General features: G+C 41.6%; 1 protein-coding gene across 1 annotated transcript in view; it reads left to right on the top strand.

The window, feature by feature from the left end:
- Positions 1-23,733, top strand: part of PRKCH (protein kinase C eta) — a 104,307-nt gene extending 80,574 nt beyond the window's left edge. The window contains exons 11-14 of the mRNA XM_083370223.1: positions 349-487; positions 1,414-1,602; positions 21,528-21,671; positions 23,003-23,733. Coding sequence (XP_083226349.1) covers positions 349-487; positions 1,414-1,602; positions 21,528-21,671; positions 23,003-23,149 — 619 coding nt within the window. The 3' untranslated portion in view covers positions 23,150-23,733. The remainder of the gene's footprint in view (positions 1-348; positions 488-1,413; positions 1,603-21,527; positions 21,672-23,002) is intronic.
- Positions 23,734-24,587: the final 854 nt, after the last annotated feature.

Consider the following 24,587-nt stretch of genomic DNA (forward strand, 5'->3'; position numbering starts at 1 on the left):
GTTATTCAGATTTGGATGGGTTTGATAGTCTACATGGCCCTCTAACTACATGACTCTATGCTGTAATGTATTCAAGTTTGGTATATTTATCTACTGTACTTTTACTTAGAATGCTGAGATTGTTGGTTTTTCTATATTGGCAGTAATTTCCATTTTCTGTTGAACTTCCATAACGTTCATGTAACTTCAGCACATAGGAACATATTTATACAGTAACATCATGTTTGAAAACTTTTCATGAACTAAGCAGCTGTGATCATGTTGATCTTGGATTTGTTGATTCATTTTAGTTTGTTTCTGCCTCAGTTTACCACTGACAAACTGATGTAATATCAATAACTCTTACAGAGATCTGAAACTGGATAATGTGCTACTGGATCATGAGGGCCACTGCAAGCTGGCAGATTTTGGAATGTGCAAAGAAGGAATCCATGATGGGATCACCACCGCAACATTCTGTGGAACCCCTGACTATATTGCTCCAGAGGTACAAGAATGGTTCCCTTTTTCTTTTAATGGATTTTAAAACCCAAATTTCCATCATGTTAATGGAGTTTGAACAAATTTTGTTGTAAAATCTACTTGGTTAGGGTGGTAAAATAAAATATTCAACATAAGCAAATAGCTACATAATCTGTACACTTATCATCTACTTGGTGCTTAAAATTGCTGTGTAAAGCATTTGGATATGTTTTCATGGACTTATATGTCCATGCTTATATGTCTTATATATAAGTAGTAGAGATGATGTATTCATGGGAGTACTCATGTACTTCTGAATACATAGCCCATATATGGCTGGCTTATGATGATGTATCATAAAGGAATTGTTTTTCACATTTATAAGCGGGAATAAATCTCTTTGGGTATTGGAACAAACACAGTAATAATCCAGTGCATCCAGTGTGATTTCCCACTAGATATGACATATATGTATATTAGCACATTAAGCATATATAATATCATTTTATGTCTGGATATCTCAAATCATACACTGGGTTAGTATGATTTCAGATTTTGGAATAGGTTTTCTGATCCTTATAATGTGTCTCTCTCATTTGGCCCACACATTCATATACTTCTTGATTTCCTTATATCTGATGTCACATGAATTGACTTCCCTGAAAATTAAATGATATAAAAGTTCTATCTGTGAAAATTAGAGTTGTGATGACTCCTTTCTACTATATGTCATTGCTTGATGCTGCATTTATCAAATGAAGACTAAGCAACTGTAAATAAAATATTTTGTAACCTTGAGGTAAAATTATCCCTAAATCAATATGAAATGTTTATCTATTGTATTTGACACATACAAGTCATAAGGTAGCAAAGCAGTTATCAGGTGAAGAATAGTAAAGACTCAGAAGAGTTGGGAGCATTAATGATTTCTACCTCTTTCTTTAATTGCAGATTTTGCAGGAGATGCTTTATGGTCCTGATGTTGACTGGTGGGCGATGGGGGTGCTCCTCTATGAGATGCTCTGTGGTCATGCTCCATTTGAAGCTGAAAATGAGGATGACCTCTTTGAAGCTATCCTCAATGATGAAATTGCCTACCCATCATGGCTCCAGGAAGATGCAGTGACAATCTTGAAAGCTGTATGTATATCCTTATTTTTATTTTTGTTTGAAGTAGTTTCGTCTGCTTAATGTGCTTTGTTAGACCGACATGAAAACACTGAGGTCAGCTTAAATTTTAAGACAATACACAAACTTATACAAGCTAAAACAGTGTAGTAGAAATACAAAAATAAATTAATTCCTGGTATCATTATAGAATAGGGACACGGTGGCTCAGTGGGTTAGGACACTGAGCTTGTCGATCAGAAGATGGGCAGTTTGGCGGGTCGAATCCCGAGTGCCGCGTAGCAGAGTGAGCTCCTGTTACTCGTCCCAGCTTCTGCCCACCTAGCAGTTCGAAAGCATGTAAAAATGCAAGTAGAAAAATAGGGACCACTACGGTGGGAAGGTAACAGCGTTCCGTGCGCCTTTGGCGTCTAGTCATGTCGGCCACATGACCACGGAGATGTCCTCGGACAAGCGCTGGCTCTTCGGCTTTGAAACGGAGATGAGCACTGGCCCCTAGAGTCGGAAACGACTAGCATGCATGTGCGGGGGAACCTTTACCTTTACCTTATCATTATAGAATATCCATATAGTGTTGTTGGCCACAATAAGAAAACAATTTGCTGTCGTTTTTTTTTTATTTTCCAGTCTATTTCACGGCCCTGGAATTTCCTGGTAAGCTCCATCTAAGTTTAACTAGTCCCACCCATTGCTTAGTCTTAGCTGGGCAAAAGCAGAGAGTGCTGGGGCCAGTTTCCATTTCTGAAGAAATATATTCTGTAGAATGGCAGCAATAGAGGCGAACAAAGGTCCTGTTCTAAATGTCCCTGAAATGACAGGTCATTTTAAAAAAGGTTTCTCCAGATGGTTTTTTGTCCTGATAGGTTTATAATCCCCTGCCTCCCTTCTTCTATGACTCCTTATTGTAGCCTGTTGACTCAAAGTGCTACCAAGAGGAGTCATATTTCATTTTATAGATATGAACTTGGGAAAACAAGAGCAAATTGTTTCCTTATTGTGGCCAACAACACTATATGGATATTTTATAGTTCTCTTTGCTTCTCCCTATTTAACAAAATGTGAAACACATTTTGTTAAGAGAGAATAACTGTTCCATGGGCACAGCTAGTCATGTGGGGAATGACTTGGGCTAAATTTCATCTAGGATTTCTCTAGTATAATTATAATTGTGTAACTGAACCACACTACTACCCTTCTTTATCTTTATGGCTGCTCTGACTTTAAGGATATGCTTTGTACACCAAAAATGTTGTGTGCCAACCTCCAAAAGGAAAATAATATACATAATAAAATGATGAAAATTTCATAGAACCAGTGAAATCTAATCATATATTTCATGAGATCTTGGTATTCTCTTAGGAGATCTCAGTAATCTGAAAAGAATGGTACCCAGGGTTTATTTAGGAGCTACGAACTGCTTCTTTAAGACAATGTCAAATTATGTTAAAGCTGGAAAAGTCAAATGCAAATCATGTAGTGCCATGAATATTATCTCATGAAAAATGAGAACTAAACCAAAAACAAGACAGGACAAGATAGGTGATGTCTATAAAGTTATGTTCTTTGGAGGTGGCCTCTGAGGCAAAATAATAATTTTCTCTTTAGAACCACATAACTTTCTCAAGATCCTTTGAATGGAAAGGAGGACCGGGAGGAAAACAGTAGTGATGACAAGGGGATGTTCATTTGGGATCTAAAAAAAATTCTTCTTTTGCTTTTCCCCACCAATGACTTATTTTAACGAACAAATTTGTAATGGGTTTACAAGGCCAATAATGCAGTAGGGTAGAGTAGGGTGTGGCTGAAAGACGTTGAATTAATTTTGCATTCCTTACAGCAACCTTTTGACTCCATTGTTCCGGGATAGGGTGAGGACTAGAAATAATGCTCTATTGCAGGGAAGAACAACCTTTTGATGCCAAAGGCTATACATAACAACTGAGATGAAAAAGAGGGTTTCTTGGTGTTCTCTGAACTTGGTTTTTTCTTGCAAACTAGGAGTATGGCAGGTAGGGCAGTTATGCAAACCAGATGGGACCATGTCACACACACACACACACACAGAGAGACAGGCTTGTTTTAGGCTTGTTTTAGGTTCTTTCTTTCTGTCTTTCTTCCTCTTTTTTAACTATTTGAATCCTATTTTAGGGCTTATACATTTTTGCACATCTTCCATTTGAAACAATGGCTGTAAATGAGCCAACTTGCAAGTTCAGTTGGGAGCTTTGAGGGTCACAGAAAGTTGACTTTAAGACAAAATGAGGTCCTGGAGCCTCATTTGACCCATCTTGTTCTTTTTGGAGAATAACTTTACAAGATTTAGGATTGGGGAGGTACAGGGGAAGGTTTTCCTTTTATCTCCTCAGTAGTTACAATGTGTTTTAACTTGTTTTCAATCTTGAAATTATGGTTTCTCGTTTAAGACTGCATGTTTACCAAAACTTCCTTTTGAAACTACTGTAAAAATTCTGAAGCAGAGTTAGTCTTTTTGATTTGCAGAAGAGATGCACAAGTAGCAGATTTTACCAAATTACTCATCTTTGTTCTGTTTCAAAGAACCCAACGATTTGGAAAATTGAGTGAGGTGTCAGTCAGGCTGAATAATCATCATAGGTGGACTTAAAATTACGGTAGTTGGGTCTAACTTATGTTAAGGGCATATACTATGCTCAAAATCAATATCCTGCTAAATTATAGTTTAGTATTTACAAAATAAATTTCATTCTGGAACAAAATATCTTTACACTGTTTTCTGAAATGACATATAAATTTTGCTCTATTGTGAAAGTGTTATTTATATAATCAGCCAGATGTTTAGACTGGATTTGGTATTTTTATCTGTCTATCAAGTCCTTTCCAAGGACTTGGGATAGGCAGATGATGTTGTCTGATGATGTTAAAGGTATCCACGTAGGGTGTAAGCTATTCCAAGTTAAAGCTGCCTTTCATGATTGATGGTAATGTTGTTAATGCTGATGGCATTCAAGCAATGTTCCAGATGTTTTGGAATTTCACCCAAGGCACCGAGTAATTATTATTATTAATATTTGTTAATAGCTTATTTAAATGCCTAGTAGTCCTCATCTGTTCTAATCAATTGAGTTATGAAATAATGTAAATCAATTAAACATTAAATTAAAACAAAATTAGTATTATAAATCTACCTCACCTGTCACTGCCACCCTAATGTTTTGTCTTCTCAAGCCATTTTGGAATGCGCTTGTTCTGCTTTCTCAAAGTTGCCATTTTTTTTGCCTCTTAACACGTTTGTGCTGTCATTTTTATTTAAGCTTCTGGGAATAAGTTGAGTTGAATTCAATGAGACTTATTTTTGAGCAGACCCTCATGGAGGTTATGTTTGCAGACAAATATTTGCAGCATTTTTAGCCTAATTAGCAATGCCCATGCAGAAAGGTAACACAGTGGCCTTTGGAAACTAATAAGGATTTTCCTCAACAGAAATGTATTTATGAGAATACTCCAGTAGTTTATATCATCAGAATTTCCAGTCATTCACAGGGGTCAATACATATACAGTGTTTCTGGAAATGTTCTTGCTATGAAATTTATTGTTTTGAGTTAGGAAATTTCTGGAGAACTCAGCCTGCCAGTTTCAGGATTATGAATCTAGCACTCCCACAACAGCCACCCAACCAAAAGAGATCTCCTTCACCTCCCATTTCAGCCTAGTTCTAAAGCTATGCTAGATCTCTTCAAATTCAATGACCCATAGGTATCTCAAAAATACCTTTTTACGAGGCAACTGGACTTTCTTATTTTCCTTTGAAGACGTTTCACTTCTAATCCAAGAAGCTTCTTCAGCTCTGACTGGATGGTAGGGAATGGAAGGATTTATACTCGTTGCAGACATCTGGGCATTTGCATTCTTTTAGAGAGTCGTTGATGCCACCTGGAAGTTTCTAGAAGCCTGGCACTCTGACAAATCAGCCATCAATAGGCACATAAACATTAACCACATCTATAGACTATGAAAAGAGACAATCAACCAGCCCCAAAGAGAAAAAGACTCCAGCATCTCTCCACCAGTAATCAGCACTCAGATCAGTATACAATAGCTCCAAGGTCAACTTCAGACCAACAATCAAGTAACCAATACCCCAATCAAGAAACTGCCAAAGAGCCATTAGTAAAGAGCCCAATCAAAAAATTCCTAAGACAACCCACACCCTCACAGACAGGCAAGACACCAGAATATAAACTGGCAGCAAACAGCACTCCTTACTAGCACTGGTGATGTTACCTACAAGAAAACAAGAAAACGACTGCAAGAAAACAAGCAAGCTCAGAGACAACCCACAGGTTTATCTCTGTTGTCAGGATCACCTGAGTAGTGCAAATGTTGACCCATAGGCCAACAGAAGAATGTCCCTCTCCCTGATCCATCCATCATGCTCCGTGATATGATAGTCCAATTATAAGCAGCATGCTCTAAATCGGGGTTAAGGAGTTCATGGCCCTCTAAATTGGGCTGAATTATAATTGTCAGAATTATAATTTTGCTGGGAATTGTACTTTCATAATATTGGGATCTCATCCCAGATGGTGATTCATATTGCCATTTCAAAATGGGAAAAGATGCATCAGAGAAGAAAAAAGTTCACTTGGTTTGTATTTCACATCTACTCAGTTCATTTTTAATGAACATTTTATGCAAGATAGGATCCAATCCAGCTAGGTGGCCTTTACACCTGTAATCTAGAGATGTTACAGGTATAAGCAATGCAAAAATTGCGGCTCTCATTGTGCCGAAGGATAGAGTAAAAGCTTTGACTTTGCCACATGGAGAATGGAGCTGGGGAGGGTCAATAAAGTAAGGATAGTGACCATGTTCAAAGACCCAGGCCTTTTTTAAAAAAACACTTTTGGACTGTTCTGATTATCATCATGCTTGTTGTAAGGCTGGTTTCATGCATGATTAAACTTGCTGTCTGTGCTTTAAATTATATTCATAGTGGTGGCATTTACAATCTCGGGATTCTTAATTGCATTTTCTCTCTGGCTGTAGTGATATTGCATGGTGGCAGTGCCCTCTTGACTTTTTTTACCTCTACCACAAATGCCCTGGTTTACCACCATTGAGAATTTTATTTTGGGATGTACCCTGCCTTCTAAGAACTCAGAGATTTCCCATCTGTTTTAAACATTTGCAGCTGTAAGGGCTTTAAATACCAAAATGAAACCCACCTGGTTTCCAGATTTCTCTAGTCTCTGAAACACTCACTCAGTGGCCTCATTGACCTAGTTTCCCAGATACATTGAAATAATTATTAAAGATCTTGTGTTTTATTCCTAATGAGAAGGAAGGACTCACTGGAGAAGAGCCTAATGCTGGGAAAGGTTGAGGGCAAGAGAAGAAGGGGACGACAGAGAATGAGGTGGATGGATGGATGGAGTCACTGAAGCAGTAGGCGTGAGCCTAAATGGACTCCAGAAGATTTATTTATTTATTTATTTATTTATTTATTTATTTATTTATTTATTTATTTATTTTATTACATTTATATACCACCTTTTCCCGAAGGACTCAGGGCGGTTTACAGGGTGATTAAAAAACCAAGATACAAAAGTTAAAAACAAATTTAAAAAAAATATATTTGTCCCTGCATAAATAAAACCCCTGTTAAAATTAAGATTGATTCTCAGCCTGGGCCAGAGAGCTCGAAGAGCCAGGTCTTCAGGTCCCGGCGGAATGAACGGAGGTTGGGGGCAGTCCTCAGCTCCACTGGCAGCTGGTTCCAAAGGGCAGGTGCCCCCACTGAGAAGGCCCTATCCCTGGGTGTCATCCGCTGGCAATCTCTTACCGGTGGCACCCTGAGAAGACCCTCCCTGTGGGAGCGCACTGGACGAAGGGAACTTGATGCCAGCAGCAGGTGTTCCCTGAGATATCCCGGACCCAAGCCATTTAGGGCTTTATAGGTCATCACCAGCAGATGGTAGAGGACAGGAAGGCCTGGAGGAACGTTGTCCATGGGGTTGCGATGGGTCGGACACGACTTCGCAACTAACAACAAAAATGTTTTATTTAAAAAGTCTTCCCAATACACTACTGCTAAGCTTGTAAGCCGCCCTGAGTCTTCGGAGAAGGGCGGGATATAAATGGAATTAAAATAAATAAATAAAATAAATAAATTCTTCTTCCATTCTCATGCAAACTGTGGCTGAAATCCAGGATTTCCCCAATGATAAAAATACCAGTAGTCCTTGACTTACAACAGTTCATTTAGTTACTGTTCAGTTACAATGTCACTGAAAAAGGTGACTTATGACCATTTTTCACACTTATGACTATTGCAGCTTCCCCGTGGTCACATAATCAAAATTCAGACACTTGGCAACTGACTCATATTTCTGACAGTTGCAGCATCCTAGGGTCAAGTGAACACCTTTCGTGACCTTCTGACAAGCAAAGTCAATGGGGAGGCCAGATTCACTTAATAACCGTGTTACTAACTTAACAACTGCAGTGATTCACTTAACAAATGTGGCAAGAAAGGTTATAAAAAGGGGCAAAGCTCACTTAACAAATGTCTCACTTAGCCACAGAAATTTTGGCCTTAATTATGATTGTAAGTTGAGGACTGCAACATACTACAATTTTCTTTGGATTATAACTGGTGCCTATAATTAATTATTTAATGAATACAACTAGGAACTGGCTAGATAATTAAAGATTTTTTATTATGCCTTTCAATAACCTTCCAGAGTAATGTAAAATAATTTAAAGCTATCATCACCAACAATGGCCAGCAATAAAGCTGTGGAAATAGCAACAGAGACAATTAAAAAACAATTGCTTCTCGAAGTTCATACATTCATTTTCATAATAGGACTGAGCCAAAAGCTGTATCAGACATTTTTCATGAAATGAGACTGGGCACGGAAAGAAATTTTCCAATCTGTGTCACTACCGCAGCTTCTAAAAGAGGTTGTGAAACTGGGGAAAGCCTTCAACTCATCCCTAAATAAAACGAGTCCTTCAGTTCCCAGAACCAGTCATGCTATCTTGGGTGCCTTTCCAACTTCCAGGGCACCAGGCTGGAGAAGGTGTGGAAGTATACTATCATTTGCTGAAGGGGAGGAATCATAGGATATGAATCTAATGTGAATCTAATGAATCTGAAATGATTTTTGCTACCAGAGTCCTCATTTGAAACTCTCATAAACTGACACAATTCTCCCACAACATCACCAACTCTGGTAGTAAGTACTAAGGGGAGCAATGTGCTGTTTCCATCTTTCAGCCTTTTTCCCCATTTTCTAGCATATGAACACTGAAGAACTATGTTTCCTTCTTTCTTATGTTTTACTCGGCCACTAGTTTTAATTATAACCTTTGCTTTGTTTAAATAACTATTCTTTTTTAAGAGAAAATAGTTTTTGGGTAAAAAAAAACAACCCTCTCGTTTCTTGTTTTTAGTGCTAATTTAGTTCTTATTAGGTTCTTCTTTTTAGTTTAGCTAAAGAGCCCTTTAAGTCTTTTGGATGAACAAGGTTGCTGGATTCTTCATCCCTTTTTTATTTATTTTATTTGTTTAAATTTATTATCAGCCTTCTATGCCACCCATCTCGTTAAGGTGACTCTATTTAGAAGGGCAATTAGATTAAAATTAATTTTCTTGTCTTATTCCTTACTTCAGTGTTTTTGCTTTGAGCAGTTTATGGATGTCATTACTCACAGAAAGGTGTTACTTTTTTAAAAAAAAAACCCTTTTAACCTATAAGCCAATGTTATTTCCAATGCCATAGCCTTAGCTTATTTAAAATTGTCTTTATGATTTATTTCATGGTAATGGCAAATTCCATTTAAAGAGCTTATTTTAAGAACAAGAACAATTTTAGATTTCATAAAAGGACAAGTATCATTGTTGCAGTAAAAATGCAAAAAGTCTACTCAATTCAAAATTCCTTTGATTCATGTTGGGTCTTTAGTTATAATTTAAATTATCCTAAAAATACAAACATTGTAATAGTGTTGAATGTTATAGTGTTAAAGAGTTAAATATCAGAATTTTTTTCAGGTTAGATTCTGTTATTTAGAGTTTTCTTTCTTCTGTTTTCAATTTACTTTACTCAGCCAGCAATAAAAACTTGTGTTTGTTTGTAATATCAAAGGAGTAAGAATCATAACAGTATGACAGTAACCAGAAGGATTGGGTGTAATAAACCAGTGCCATAAATTAAATCATCTCATCCTTGCAGGCATAGTAATGTTGACCCGGAATTAGGGGACAGTATAGGAAATATCAATTGTGAATGTGCAGATGGCCCTACTGTCTTCGGGCTCTTGCAAAGTCCTGGATGCAGGGTCATGAAAGGCCAGCAAGGAAAACACCCAATGTCCTAACCCACCCGAGAACATACAATATATTTAGGGAAACACCCAAAAGGGAACATATTTGTTACTTCTGCTCTCTTATCTACAGTATGCCAGACTTACTGGGTGAAAATCTTTATCGTATGCATGTCAGCTTTGCTGGATGGCTTGCTTATGTAACAAGAAAGAATAAATACAAGGATTTCTTGTCTTTCGGGGCTGCTCTCATTTAGAGGAGCCCGTCTTTTGTTCAGCTGAATAAAAATGTAAAGCGTAAAGGCAACTTCTAGTTTCCTGTATTTTTTTTACCAGCAAAACCTCAGAACGTGCATATCATTTTTGGCGAGCCAGGCAGGAGAGGTGGTTGGTTGGTCCTAGGGAGGCTCAGTAAAGGGGAAGGTACCGAGCGCACTCTGGGATTTCCTGGAGGTGCCCCCCCCTTTGTGCTTGGATTCATCACACTCGTCTTCGCTCTTCTTCACCACCTTCTGACACTGAAGACCAAGTTACTTGGACTGTGGCTCCTGGTGCTGAGGAAGACCTTGGGCTGAAGCTTCTGTTTTGGGGGCCAATGCTGATCTGTATGCTGGGATGTTTTGGTCCTTGTGATAGCTGTGCCCACTGGGCTTCTACATAGGCGATTTCCTCTCACCGGCTTCCTGCTTACTTACACCGCAGGCGTCGCTTCTCTCTCTCTTGGCTGACATCTGGTTTTTTTCTTTGGGTTATTCATCCTTTCTTTTTTTGGTACTCTGTCTTATTTTTCTTTTTCTACTCCATGGTCTCTTTTGCGGGGGGAATTATGGGCGGTGGTCAGGTTCAATTATGGGAGGTGGTCCCCAATTTCCCAGTCCCTCTTTGGGACTTGGGGCTCCAACACCAATATACTAGATATGCAAACATGGGTTAAGCTTTTGAATGTAACAGATTGGTGAATTTGCGCACTTATATCCCCCACTGGTATACATGGATTGGCCATGGAAACTACACCCTTGGAAGCCTTCATGTTCAGCATGGCTAATGCAACAAGGGGCTGGACTCTTTCTGTGTTTGGGCAGGAAAGTTCTTCCAGAGATAAGTTAGGGATCTATACACCTTGCACAGTCACACGGGAGGTCAGTACTGGCATGTGGGATGGTTGGCCTAGATGTCATCAGACCTCTGGCCTTGACTACAAGATGGTCCCCTCTGCTCTTTGTAGTTCGTTCGCAGCAATGGGACTCATGACATATATGTCTGGTGTTAGAGCTTATATGCCTAAGGGGTTGGAAGGCAAACCAGGCATTTATCTTGCTAACACCCGGACTGGTGGTTCCTTTGTGGTTGGTTTGCCTGTAAGTCTTTGCCAGCTTACTGATCTGGTACGTGTACCATAGGGATTATCTTTCCCTCTGTTCATATTATCCAACATAAGGATACCATTCATCTCATGGAGGAAGGAAGATTTCTACTGATACTGTATAGGGATGGTTTAGGGAATTATTCTTGGTACTCTTTGTAGTATTCCTTGTTCTTGTATCCTGTTGTGTCATTCACTGCTTGCCCCTGTTCACCTCTGCCTGTCCTCAACAATGTGGCCCGCATACTGTGGAAGCCTATCCCGTGTTCATACTTTTGCGCACTGCTCTAAGTATGAAAAGGGGGGATTATGTTGACCCGGAATTAGGGGACAGTATAGGAAATATCAATTGTGATGTACAGATGGCCCTACTGTCTTTGGGCTCTTGCAAAGTCCTGGATGCAGGGACATGAAAGGCCAGCAAGGAAAACCCAATGTCCTAACCCACCCAAGAACATACAATATCTTTAGGGAAACACCCAAAAGGGAACATATTTGTTACTTCTGCTCTCTTATCTATAGTATGCCAGACTTACTGGGTGAAAATCTTTATCGTATGCATGTCAGCTTTGCTGGATGGCTTGCTTATGTAACAAGAAAGAATAAATACAAGGATTTCTTGTCTTTTGGGGCTGCTCTCTTTTAGAGGAGCCCGTTTTTTGTTCAGCTGAATAAAAACGTAAAGCTTGAAGGCAACTTCTGGTTTCCTGTATTTTTTACCAGGAAAACCTCAGAACCTGCATATCAATAACTAAACCTTTTCTCTTCTTTTTCTGGGTCGCTATTTGATACAAAGGATACTTTTTTTTTATAAAAAGGCCCTGAACATCAAACACCTGTTTTTCAGAAATATTAAAACAGGAAGAAATGTTTGTGATTAAGCTTTGCCTCTTTCTATCTAATCAATTCAGAATCATTTCATTTCCTCCCTTTCTAAGAATTCTGAAACCTTTGGGGGATGTCTAATTGGTAGCTTTTACATGAGTCAGTGCCTGGGCATTATGGTAAGAGTTTAATTAAACACGATTAATTAATTAATATGCTTGTTGTCAGGTTACCTAAAACACATATTCATAAGGCTCTGTGTGAGTATTGCTTAGTACAAATACATAACATTGGACTGTATTGATTATAACCATACAAGTCAATGGTTGGGAAACATCTTTGTTTTTCAAAGCTGGTTTCGTTTATGATCAAAACTGGTGATCATCTTTTAAAATACAGTACATTTCCTGTGCTTACTTGAAAGCACTTACAATACATAGATGGTTAGTTGTATTTTCCTTTTGGCTGCACAAGAATCTGGAGTATTAGGGGAGATAAGCCCCTGAACAGCTGAACTGGCTCAGGACAAGGTCAAACAAACCACAGTGGTTAGTCAGCTCCAGAGGCAGTTACACCATTGAGACAAGATAGACATCGCGGCAGAAAAGGCTAAGTAGCAGGCAGAAAAAGCTTAAAAGTTTATACTTTCATCTTAGAGACAAAATCAGCAAATGAAGCAGGTTTTTCTGGCACTTGCTGGACCAGGTTTGTCTTGCAGTCATCAATAATGCCTAGCAGACTTGTACTGCAGACTAAAAGGCAGGCTTAGATCACAGGGCTGAGAACCTGTGGGCTGGCAAAAAGTGCTGGTGGTGAGATTCTAATTATCAGGCGCTTTTGAGAGTTATGTGACAAAGCAGCACTCCCAACTGTCCTTCAGCAATCAAACTATTATTATCAAGAGGTTGTAATTATGTAATACCTTAATATATATCCTCAATGTTTATGTGGATGTGGAACTTCGTTTTCAACACAGTTGTTTTTCTGAAACTTAGAAGCCGTTTAAAAGAGAATGAATGTCATTACTTTGGATCACTTTCTGGACAAACTCACCTTGATTAAGTTCAGGACATAATTTTGCTTCAGGGCTCTCAGGTGGCCATGTGCCCTTTTTTAAAAAAAAATAATGAACAGTTCTGCCCTTGGAAGGACTTCTCTTTGTAGAAGATAATCTCCTGGAAGTTCTGTCCTGTTCAGATATTAACACCAAGAAGCATCTGAATAAAGAAAAACAGGGACCTGAAATTTCCTACCATAGTTGGTACCCATTTCATACACTGAGCAGGAGGCACCCAGCAATTCCAATCACAGACTTTTCCACTGTAACATGCTTGCTATTATTTTAGATTTATAATTATAATTTTTAAATATCTATCTGCAAACACACACACACAGTATGATTGTTGTACAGATTTGTGTTCTTTTGGTTTTTGGGTTTCTATGGGAGCAGAGTGTCAAATATCTTTTTTAATGGTATGAGTTAGGTACTGTTTTAAGAGCAGGGACTAACCAATCCTTCTCTGATGAGTAAGCTCTGTAAGGAAATTGGTTTCTTCTGAGAATTAAGAGCTACGTAGAAACTGCACAGATGGTTAAATGGAATGACACCAGTGATGACGAAAGGAGATGTGATCAAGAAATGGATAGTTTTACTGAGAAATCCTTCAAAAGTAGTGGTTTGTTTATTCAAAACATCCTATTGAATGAAGGCTGAGTACATCACCCTTATATTCAGTTCCAGTTCAGACTATGAATGATGCTTCGAGACCAATTATTTCTTTTTATTTCAAATGGAACTATGAACCCAGATTATATAGAGTTGCCTCAGTTGAAGCCATTTGGAACAGACAAAATGGTTCTATGATGTACCTGTTCTCTGTTCTCTGTCACGTCTCCCTGCCTTCTTCTTTTTCTTTTCTTCCTCTCACCCCCCCCTCCCCGAATCTTTATCACATCTTTGATGCAAAATTTCTGGCTCTAGATATTTACATTTTCAGTCTTGTGTTCTTTTGAATCAAGAGTTAAAGCCTTTCAATAATGTATAAAAATAATATAATAATATAAACTGCAAAGTCGCGTGGTCGCACAGAGAGACGGACACTTGAGCTGGGTAGTATTTCTTTTATTCGGATCAGGAATGAATCTGGGACAAAGGAGTTTGCCTGGTGTTTCTTATACCTGCCCAGGTGAATGATGGCCAATAGAATTGAACCTGGGCTTCCCGCCAGTGCATGTGGCCAATAGGTTTAAACCCTGGCTTCCCTCCAGAGCTGACCATGCCGGGGCTGTCAAACTTGCTCCATCCGGCTTTTCCCGCCTCAGCGGTTATTGCCTGGAGCTGACCAGCCCCCTGCTGCGCTGGCATTTCCTGTGTATGCTAGCAGCATACACTACACCCCTTCCCCCATAGTGAGGACTTTTCCTCTGTCATACCATCTCCAACTATATACACATATTTACAAAACATGGTTACAATGGATACACTTGTTGATCTGTTGCCCCCTTATGATCGTACATAGTCAGCGAGGTAGCTTGGCGCTTTGTGTGGCCTACTTGACCTTCTTGGTACCTGATCTTCCGGAGGTATGGTGGCGTGGCTATTCATTCCTTCCTGAAGCTCCTGTTGAAGAAGGTTGTTGTGTGTCTGTGTGTGTGATTTGCTGATTCCTGGTGACTGCCTGGTTTCTCTATCAGACTCCTGCCTGTACAGGGGTTGCCATTGCTCCCCCCCAACCATCCTCCTTGGTGAATGTGTTTGTATTGGCTTTTGTGTTGGATCTTCCTCCTCACCCCCCAGCGTGTCCTCTGCCCCCCTTTCAGGAGTCCTTTTCCTCAGTTGATCCAGATGCCTTTTCCACAGGAGTCCCCCCTCCACCCTTACTCTGTAGGAAAGGGGCCCTGTTTGCTCTATAATTTCTCCTGGCACCCATGGATAACCCGTACTGTAGTTCCTGGCCCAAATGAGGTCCCCTGAGGTAAAATGTGTCTTGATGTTGGGGTTCCCCGTGTCTGCGGCTACTCTGTCTGGATGGAGCCTGTCTAACGTTGTAATGAGGCGTCTCCCCCATCTGAGTTCCGCTGGGCTTTTGCCTGTGGCAGTGCAAGGTGTTGCGTGTTGGTGAAGGAGGAATGTGGCTAGTCTTTGCTTCCAATCTCCCTGTACTATGCGCTTGAGTGCATCTTTTGTTGTTCTCATGAATCGTTCTGCCAATCCATTACTGGCAGGGTGGAAGGGGGCCGAGGTGACGTGTCTAATCCCCAAGGTCCTCAGGAACACCTGGAAATCCGAGGAAGTAAATTGTGTTCCATTATCTGACACGATTACATCAGGCAACCCATGTGTAGCGAATATCCCCCTCAATGCTTGAATGGTCCCTGCTGATGTCATGCTGCTTGCAGGTACTACCTCAAGCCATTTTGAATGACTATCCACAACTACCAGAAATGTGTGACCTTGGAATGGGCCGGCGTAGTCTATGTGCACCCTGGACCAGGGTGAGTGTGTTTCCTCCCACTTATGGACTGGTGCGTGTGGTTGTTCTGGCCGTGTCCTCTGGCATGTGTAGCAGCCCGCTACCTGTGCTTCTATTTCCTTGTCCAACCCTGGCCACCACAGGTAACTCCTTGCTAGAGCCTTCATTCTTACTATCCCTGGGTGTCCTTCATGTAGTGATTGGAGAACTCTTTCCCTGAGCCTTGTGGGAATTATGACTCTGTTTCCCCACAAAAGGCACCCTTTGTGTGTGGACAGTTCAAACCTTCTTGAGAAGTAAGCAGTGAACTCTTGCCCAGGTGATTTGTCTTGCCACCCACTACTCACCCACGAATGAACTCTGCTCAGAACCTTGTCTTTTGGTGTCTCTGTGGCTATGTCCTTCGCGTTGAGGGGGCATTCTGGCAGTTCTTGGATTGCCAGGATTTGGGCAGCCGGTGCTGGGTCCGGCTCCTTGTCCATTAGGGGCAGTCTGCTGAGACCATCAGCATGCCCCATCTCCTTCCCTGGTCTGTGTATCAATTTACAAGAATATACAGAGAGAAATATTGACCATCTTAGCATTCTAGGTGACAAAATCTGTGGTGTTTGTTTCTCAGTTGTGAATAGTCCTAATAAAGGTTTATGGTCTGTGAAGATTATGAAATCTCTGCCATACAGGTAATCATGAAATTTCTTTACTCCAGCAACCACTGCCAGTGCCTCCTTGTCTATCTGGGTGTAGTTCCGCTCTGCAGCTGACAGGGTTCTGGAGTAGTAGGCGATGGGAGCCTGAGTTCCATCCACCTTGAGATGGCTGAGCACTGCTCCAATCCCATAAGGGGATGCATCGCACGCAATACAGATTGGCTGATCCTCCCTGAAATGGGTGACAGTGGCATCGCTTGCTAACATGTTTTTTAGTGTTTGGAATGCTTTTGCATGTTTGTCAGTCCATTCCCAAGGCGCTTGCTTGTCAAGTAGCCTATGTAGGGGTTCTGCAATTGAGGCTTTGTGAGGCAGGAATGTGTGGTAGAAATTGAGGAGCCCCAAGAATGCCTGCAATTCAGGCTTGTTTTTGGGAGCAGGGGCTTCTTTGATTGCCCTCACCTTTGATGCAGATGGGTGGATGCCTTGAGCATCTATCCTGAACCCCAGGAATTCTGTTTCTGGGACCCCAATCCTGCACTTCTCTCTTTTGAGTTTGAGACCTGCCCCCCTGAACCTCTCAAGGACCGTCCTTAAACGGGTCGCCAGCACGTCCGGGGAGCTGGCTGTGATCAGGACGTCATCAAAATAAGGGCAAACCCCTGGTATTCCTTTAAGCGTCCTTTCCATCACCTCCTGAAATATCCCCGGCGCTACGCTAACCCCAAACTGCAACCGGTCTACCCGGAACGCTCCCTTGTGAGTGATGATCGTTTGTGCTCTAGCAGCCCCTGGGTCTACCGGCAATTGCTGATAAGCTTGGGCGAGGTCCAATTTAGCGAACACCGACCCGCCTTGTAGGGACGCTAAGATGCTGCTGACTGCAGGGACTGGATAGGAATGGGCACTTAAAGCTCGGTTTATCGTCCCTTTATAATCAGCGCAGATACGAATTTCCCCATTTGCTTTAATTGGCGTTACGATGGGAGTCTCCCAATCTGCTCCATCCACTGGTGTTAACACTCCCTGGTCTACCAGCTTATCCAATTCCCGCTCTATCTTTTGCTTTAATGCGAATGGAACACGCCTCGCCTTCATCCTTATGGGTTGTACCTGGGGATCTAATCTAAATGAGATTGGGGGACCCGTGTACTTTCCCAACTGCCCATCGAACACGTCCGCGAATTCCTCGCAGACTGCTTCTAGGGACAAATGGCTCCGTGTTTGATTAATCCCTGTGATTTTGATGCCCAAGGCGTTAAACCACCCTAACCCCACAAGGCTAGTCCGCTGGCCCTCGACGACCAACACACTTAATTTACCCTTGAATCCCTTGTACTGCACCCACAACAACGCCTCCCCCCGGATTTTGATCGGTGAATTTTGAAAGTCAGTGAGGGTCAGTCTGGATGTTCTCAAGGGAACCCGTTGACCGCTCCGCTTGCAAATGTCTAAAAACGTTCTGGCGGAGATGATGGATACGGCTGACCCTGAGTCCAGCTCCATCAAGCAGGGGACCCCTTGCAGCTTCACCCTCAGTTTTATTTTTTGGGCTAGCGCCGCAGGAGCCCCTGTTTTGAAAACGCCCGGCCGTCTCGATGTGTGACTCACAGTCAGACCCAACGACTGCTTCCCAGTACCTGTGGCATACTGGAACTCAGCTTCCACCTCGTGTAGGCTGTCCCGCTGCTTGCCTCTGCAGACCGCCGCGATGTGCCCCGTTTTTCCGCACGACCGACACTTCGCTGACTTGAAACGGCAGGTAGACCGGGGGTGTTGTCCTCCACAGCTTGCACAGTGGGTAGACCGGGAGCCGCTCGCGCCACAGCCAGAGCACTGGGTAGACCAGGGCTGTCCGTAACCGCTGTTCTGGGTAGACCGGGAGTTGCAGCCACAATGCTGGGTAGACCGGGGGCGATTCGCGCTGTGATCATGAGGCTGGGTAAACTGGGGTCCGCTCGCTCCACATCTGCACTCCTGGTCTCTCTCGCCTGCCGTGGTTGGTCTTGGTTCTTTTCTGTTGTCTCGGTCGGGGTTGAAGGATCGCTGAGGTCGGTTGATGGCATCCACCTCCAGCTCTTCCCCGTCTGCGTCGGTGCCTCTTCTCACCTGGTGGATGGATCCGCCCTCCCTCGTCTCGGGCTCCTCGGCTGCATCCCAGGCTAGGAGTTCGTCTTGGACATCCCTCAGGGTCAGTTTCTGCTTAGCAAAGAGTTTCTGGCGCAGCTTCCTGTCCCTCACCCCGCAAACGAGCCGATCCCGCAGCCTAATTTCTAGATTTTCGAAATTGCAGAGGCGAGCTGCCAGCCTCAGAGCTGCCATATACTGTTTGGCAGACTCACCTGGTCGCTGATCCCGTTTTTCAAAACGATACCGCCAGGCGATCTCGGACGTCTCGGGCTTGAAATGTTCAGACAGTTTCGCCAGCAATTCGTTGTAGCCGACGGAGTGGATGTCATCGGGTGCGCAGAGGCCGACCGCCAGCTGGTAGGTTTCTGTGCCGCAGCTGCAGAGCAGTACCGCCGCTCTCTGCCGGTCCTCCTTCACCCCGTTCGCCCTCAGGTAGCATTCTACCTGCCCCACGAAGGCTTCCCACTCCTCAGGGCGGCCGCTATTGAAAAGGGGATACTGACCCAGTTGTGTCATCTGGTCGTCTCGGTTGTCCTGCATCTGGATCTGGGGCTGCCGATTGGATTCTGTCCGTGGCTAGCGTTGTCCGGTGCAGGATCCCATCCTCGTCGCCAGTGCAAAGTCGCGTGGTCGCACAGAGAGACGGACACTTGAGCTGGGTAGTATTTCTTTTATTCGGATCAGGAATGAATCTGGGACAAAGGAGTTTGCCTGGTGTTTCTTATACCTGCCCAGGTGAATGATGGCCAATAGAATTGAACCTGGGCTTCCCGCCAGTGCATGTGGCCAATAGGTTTAAACCCTGGCTTCCCTCCAAAGCTGACCATGCCGGGGCTGTCAAACTTGCTCCATCCGGCTTTTCCCGCCTCAGCGGTTATCGCCTGGAGCTGACCAGCCCCCTGCTGCGCTGGCATTTCCTGTGTATGCTAGCAGCATACACTACATAAACAGAGTGGTGTGGTGGCCTAGCGGTGAAGATACTCACCTCCCACTTGAAAGGTTCAATCCTAAGCAGCAGAAGTTGTTTCTCTCCCAGGCACAAAAAAATTAAAAATCTGTTCTGAACTCTGTGTGGCATCAGGAAGGGCATCCAGCCAGTAAATGCTCAGCTCCATTCAGTCGCCCCGACTCTGCCCCAAATCAAGGAATTACATGGTCATAAAAAAGAGTTAATATAATAATATAAACATAATATTATTATTTTTTAGAATTGTGGAATATTTGTTATTTTATATGCTTTTTAAAAATTGTATACCACCCAGAGTCATGACTTGGGAAATGGGAGGCCATATAAATATGATAGATAGAAAGATAGACAGGTAGATAAATGCTAATTAGTTGGTACATCCTTTAAAAATGAGGCAGTATTTTTCAAGTTAAAGGCCCATATATATTTAATTTTTTGATTAGGAAGCTCCATGAAAATTGTAATGGAGGTAACTGTATATAGTTTGATCTGTACACGACATTCTCACACCTGCAGTGGCTCCCTTATTCCCTACCATGGAGAAAAATATTCTGGGTTCATCCTTTGAAATAATGGGTGTCAAGCAGATTTTCATGAGCTTCAGAAAACATTGGTTCAACTGATTACAATTAAATGAGTTTCTTAAGGTAGCTGCAACTTTTTTTCCAGATTTGCATAGAGTCTGAAAAAGCTTATGAATAGCAGAGGAGTAATGTATTTATGCAAGACACAAAGTACTTTTTCCAATCATTTTCAAAGTGTGCATAGGTCTATAAGATACTGGAGAAACCAAACTTTTGGATAGCTTCCAAAAATGTTGGAAATATAGGCCACTGCTTATTAAAGAGCTTCATTTGGTACCACAAAGCACATTAAGAGCTCCAGTGTTTACAATAAGCAGTAGAACAGTGTTAGGGGATTTAGGATTAAACCATCTTTATCACTTTTGTTCTTTGCATATATTAATGATTTAACATGCCAATATTATGTCTTCATTTGTACCATATACTCAATATGGTTATTGAATTAACTCATTTTTTTGAGTTTACATTACAGGTAGTCCTCGACTTACGACCGTTCATTTAGCAACTGTTCAAAGTTACAGTAAGTGCTGAAAAAAGTGACTTACAACTAGTCCTTGTGCTCACAGTCATTGCAGCCTCTCTTTGGTCATGTGATAAGAATTCAGATGCTTGGCAACTGGCTTGTATTTACGATGGGTACAGTGTCCTGAGGTTAAGTGATCCCTTTTTGCCACCAGCTGGCTTCCAACATGCAAAGTCAATGGGGGAAGCCAGATTTGCTTAACGACTGTGGCAAAAAAAGCTTGTAAAACTGGGTGTGAGTCAGTTAACGACCACATCACTTAGCAACGGAAGTTCTGGTTCTAATTATGGTCATAAGTCAAGGACTACCTGTATACAATGAATCATAAAACATAAACACAATCTAGCTAAGTTTGCATTGCGTGCTAACACAAAGCAAACTATGGTTAAAACTAGTCAAGATTTTTGCATTATAAAATGCAGCCCCTGGGTCTTTAATGGACCTTGATCATTGTGTTGTGCAAATAGAAACAAATATAACTCTGAACATGGTACTGTAGCTCCTAGGAGGAAGTCATTTCGTTTTATTTCAGATTTCAGTAACCTTTCATCAGCTTTCAGAACAAATTATTATCACAATGTGCTTTAATAATAGCTTTGATCTGCATATGAGATAGGCCAATGCAGGTAGTCTTCAACTTACAACAGTTTCATTTAGTCACTGTACAAAGTTACAGCGGCATTGAAAAATGTGACTTATGACCGTTTTTCACAGTTACGACCTTTGCAGCATCCCCCATGATCATGTGATCAAAATTCACATGCTTGGCAATTGGTTCATATTTATGACCGAAGGCTGCAAAAGGTGATCACAAAGATCATGTGATCACCTTTTGCAGCCTACTGACAAGCAAAGTCAATGGGGAAGCCAGATTCACTTAGCATCCGGATTAACACCTTATCAATTGCAGTGATTCACTCAGCAACGGTGGCAAGAAAGACGGTAAAATGGGGCAAAACTCACTTAACAAATGTTTCACTTAACAACAGAAATCTTGCTCTCAGCTGTGGCCATAAATTGAGGACTACCTGAATTCAGATATTGGGTCAATATTAATGAAATATTGCATGGCTGAGAGTTAATCTCTCTCCTTTCTGCCTCCTTTTTTTAATAGTTCATGACAAAGAATCCTAAAATGCGACTAGGCAGCAGTGCCTTGGGTGGAGAGAAAGCAATTCTCCTGCATCCATACTTTAAGGCACTGGATTGGGACCTGCTAAACCAGCGCCAGATTGAGCCACCTTTCCGACCTCGAATCGTAAGTGTTTAAAACTGTGAGTTGTGTGTGTATATTAGTCCATGCAAGGACAGATCACATCCGGTAAAAGAATACATGCATTATATGCAAAATGTCAGAGGTTCAATCGGGGTCCAGCCAATGTAGTAGAGAAATGGACTAGTACCTACTTGATCCTGGCCATTTCTTTTTCTTTCTTTCTTTTTTTTAATGAATATGGGCATTGCCCAAGTTGTGCTTATGTGCTTTGGCTGGGATGCTGCCCACTTTCAGAACTCATATTGGCTGCTTCCAACGTGAGAAATACCAGGTTTGCATTTGTTTGCATGACCAGCAGAATTTAACCAAAGGAAGAAATGTTTGTTTTATTTATTTGTTAGTTGTCAAAGTCAGGTCAGGTCACAAGGGGTCCAGGCGCATCTGGCACATCATTATCATCATTATTGTCAGGGCTTTTTTTTCTCATAGAACGCTCAGAACGGAGTTCCGGCACCTTTTTTGGATGGAACCTTGTAGGGTAGGCAAGGCAGGTTGTATGACATGTGTGAGTTCTGGCACCTTTTTCTTTTACAAAAAAAGCACTGATTATTGTCATCAGTTAGAAGTGACCTTGGAGGTCTTCTAGCCTAACTCCCTCTTAAGCAGGAGACCCTGTGCCATTTCAGACAAATGGATGTCCAGTCTCTTCTTTAAAACCTCCAATGGTGGAGCACGCACAACTTCTGAAGGCAGGCTGTTCCACAGCTGTTAGGAAATTTATCCTTGGCTCTAAGTTGCTTCTCTCCTTAGTTAGTTTTCATCCATTACTTCTTGTCTTGCCTTCTGGTGCTTTGGAAAATAAGTTGACCTCCTCTTTTTTGTAGCAGCCACTCAAATATTGGAATACTGCTATCATGTCACCCCTCATCCTTTTTTTTCACTAGACTAGACATACCCAGTTCCTGCAACTGTTCTTTAGAGTTAAATTTATATTTTGTCTTTCTGCCCAAACTTCAAGGCAGCCTACATAGCAGTTCCTTCTCCAATTTTCTTTTGTGACAACAACAAGGTTGTGAGGTAGATTGGGCTATGAGAGAGTAATTGGCCCAAAGGCCCTCAGCAAAATTTGTAGGTGAGGGATCTGGTTTTTCCTGATCCTAGACCAATATTTTAAACACTGCATCAGTTCAGAACATATTCCATAGAATATACTGTCAGCAAGAAGAACTCTTCACATTTGTGTATCGGGTCACATTTCCTGACTCCAGTGGGGAGATAAGAAGCTATTATCTATAGCTCAGACTACAGACTTTGGCCAACATAGTATCCTCCAAGTAATGTCATCTAATATTTATTTTGTTTTCATTTTCCAGAAATCAAAAGAAGATGTGAGTAACTTTGATCCTGAGTTTTTAAAGGAAGAGCCGATCTTGACTCCCATTGAAGAAGGAATGCTATCCATGATCAACCAAGAGGAATTTAGAAACTTTTCTTATTCAGATCCAGAATTAGAGTCTTAGCTTCATGTTGACTGGGCTCTCTATTCAGCAACAAAGAAGGATTGGAATATGGGATTGCCTAGTCATTTTTTTCAACTGGACCATCCTACAGGCAGACTTATACTATGCATCAGAGTAAAAGAGGGGAAAAATGAAAGTGAGGAGCTCAGCAGGAACAAATATTTCTTCCAGTAAATGAGTGATGCACAAAAGACAAATGGGTAGAGCTTGTTAGCTCTGAACGGCTACTGAAGTAATTCTGCAGTAACTGTGGGGAATTTCTGGAAGAACAAAATCAACTCTGAGCCAAAACTACCTTTTTGCAGCACTGATTTCCCATGAAATAACTTGGCTGAACTACCTTCCACAATCAAGGAAGCAAAAAGAGAATAGGGCTGACTGATTTGAACTGTATTAGGGAAAGGTTATGTGTGCTACTACTTTGCTTAGAGGTTGTAGGTTCAGGTTTCCTCAAATCTGAGTGAGTACACATCTGTTAGAAATATTTTGGATGTCCATTTACAAATATATGTAATTATACACATTGACAGGAAATAAAAGAAAAGAGGGCGGGAGGGTTGGAGAGAAGGAAGGAAGGAAGGAAGGAAGGAGGAAGGAAGGGAGGAAGGAAGGGAGGAAGGAAGGAAGGAGGAAGGAAGGGAGGAAGGAAGGAAGGAAGGAGGGAGGGAGGGAGGGAGGAAGGAAGGAGGGAAGGAAGGAGGGAGGGAGGAAGGAAGGAGGGAGGGAGGGAGGGAGGAGGAAGAAAGGAAGGAAGGAAGGAAGGAAGGAAGGAAGGAAGGAAGGAAGGAAGGAATTCTGCATTGAATTCTACTGAGGATGTTTGATGATACTGTATGTATGGGATTTGGTGGGATGCTCCACCGTGCCCATCTTTATCATTATCCACTAGATACTGGCAATCAGGTAAAAAGGGGAACACTATGATATACTCTCATGCTATGGATATGTGTCCATGTGAAGGAACAGGAGAATCAATCCACCTGCTACCTCTGCATTAGAATGTGGAAAATACTGTCTGCAGATTTGTAAAATATCGAGGTTTTGTAAAATTTGGCTAATTTAGTTTTTAGGGTTTTCTTCTTTTTATGACTTTTATTCTCCTCTCTTGAATTGGAAGAACAACGTACAACTGATTCTGTTTTTTTTTATCCAAAGACCACTTTACTTTGGATTCCCTTTACAAACTGATGGCATTTCTGAGCTGCTCATTTTTTAAAATATGGAAATTTAAAAATGTAGCAGTTAAATTATTTGTCCACCTGTATGAAGGACAATACACTGAAGCTATTTGTAACTTAATTCACATACTAAACCTGAATTAAGAGAATCCACACAATATTTGACATATTGTGATCATGTGATCTCTTTGCCTCAATAGTAACATGGAGCTGAGAGTTTCATGCTCAAGTCAGGGAATTTAATCTGTTGTTATTGTTGC

Source organism: Vipera ursinii (genome assembly GCF_947247035.1).
Source record: "Vipera ursinii genome assembly, chromosome: 1".
Lineage (NCBI taxonomy): Eukaryota > Metazoa > Chordata > Lepidosauria > Squamata > Viperidae > Vipera > Vipera ursinii.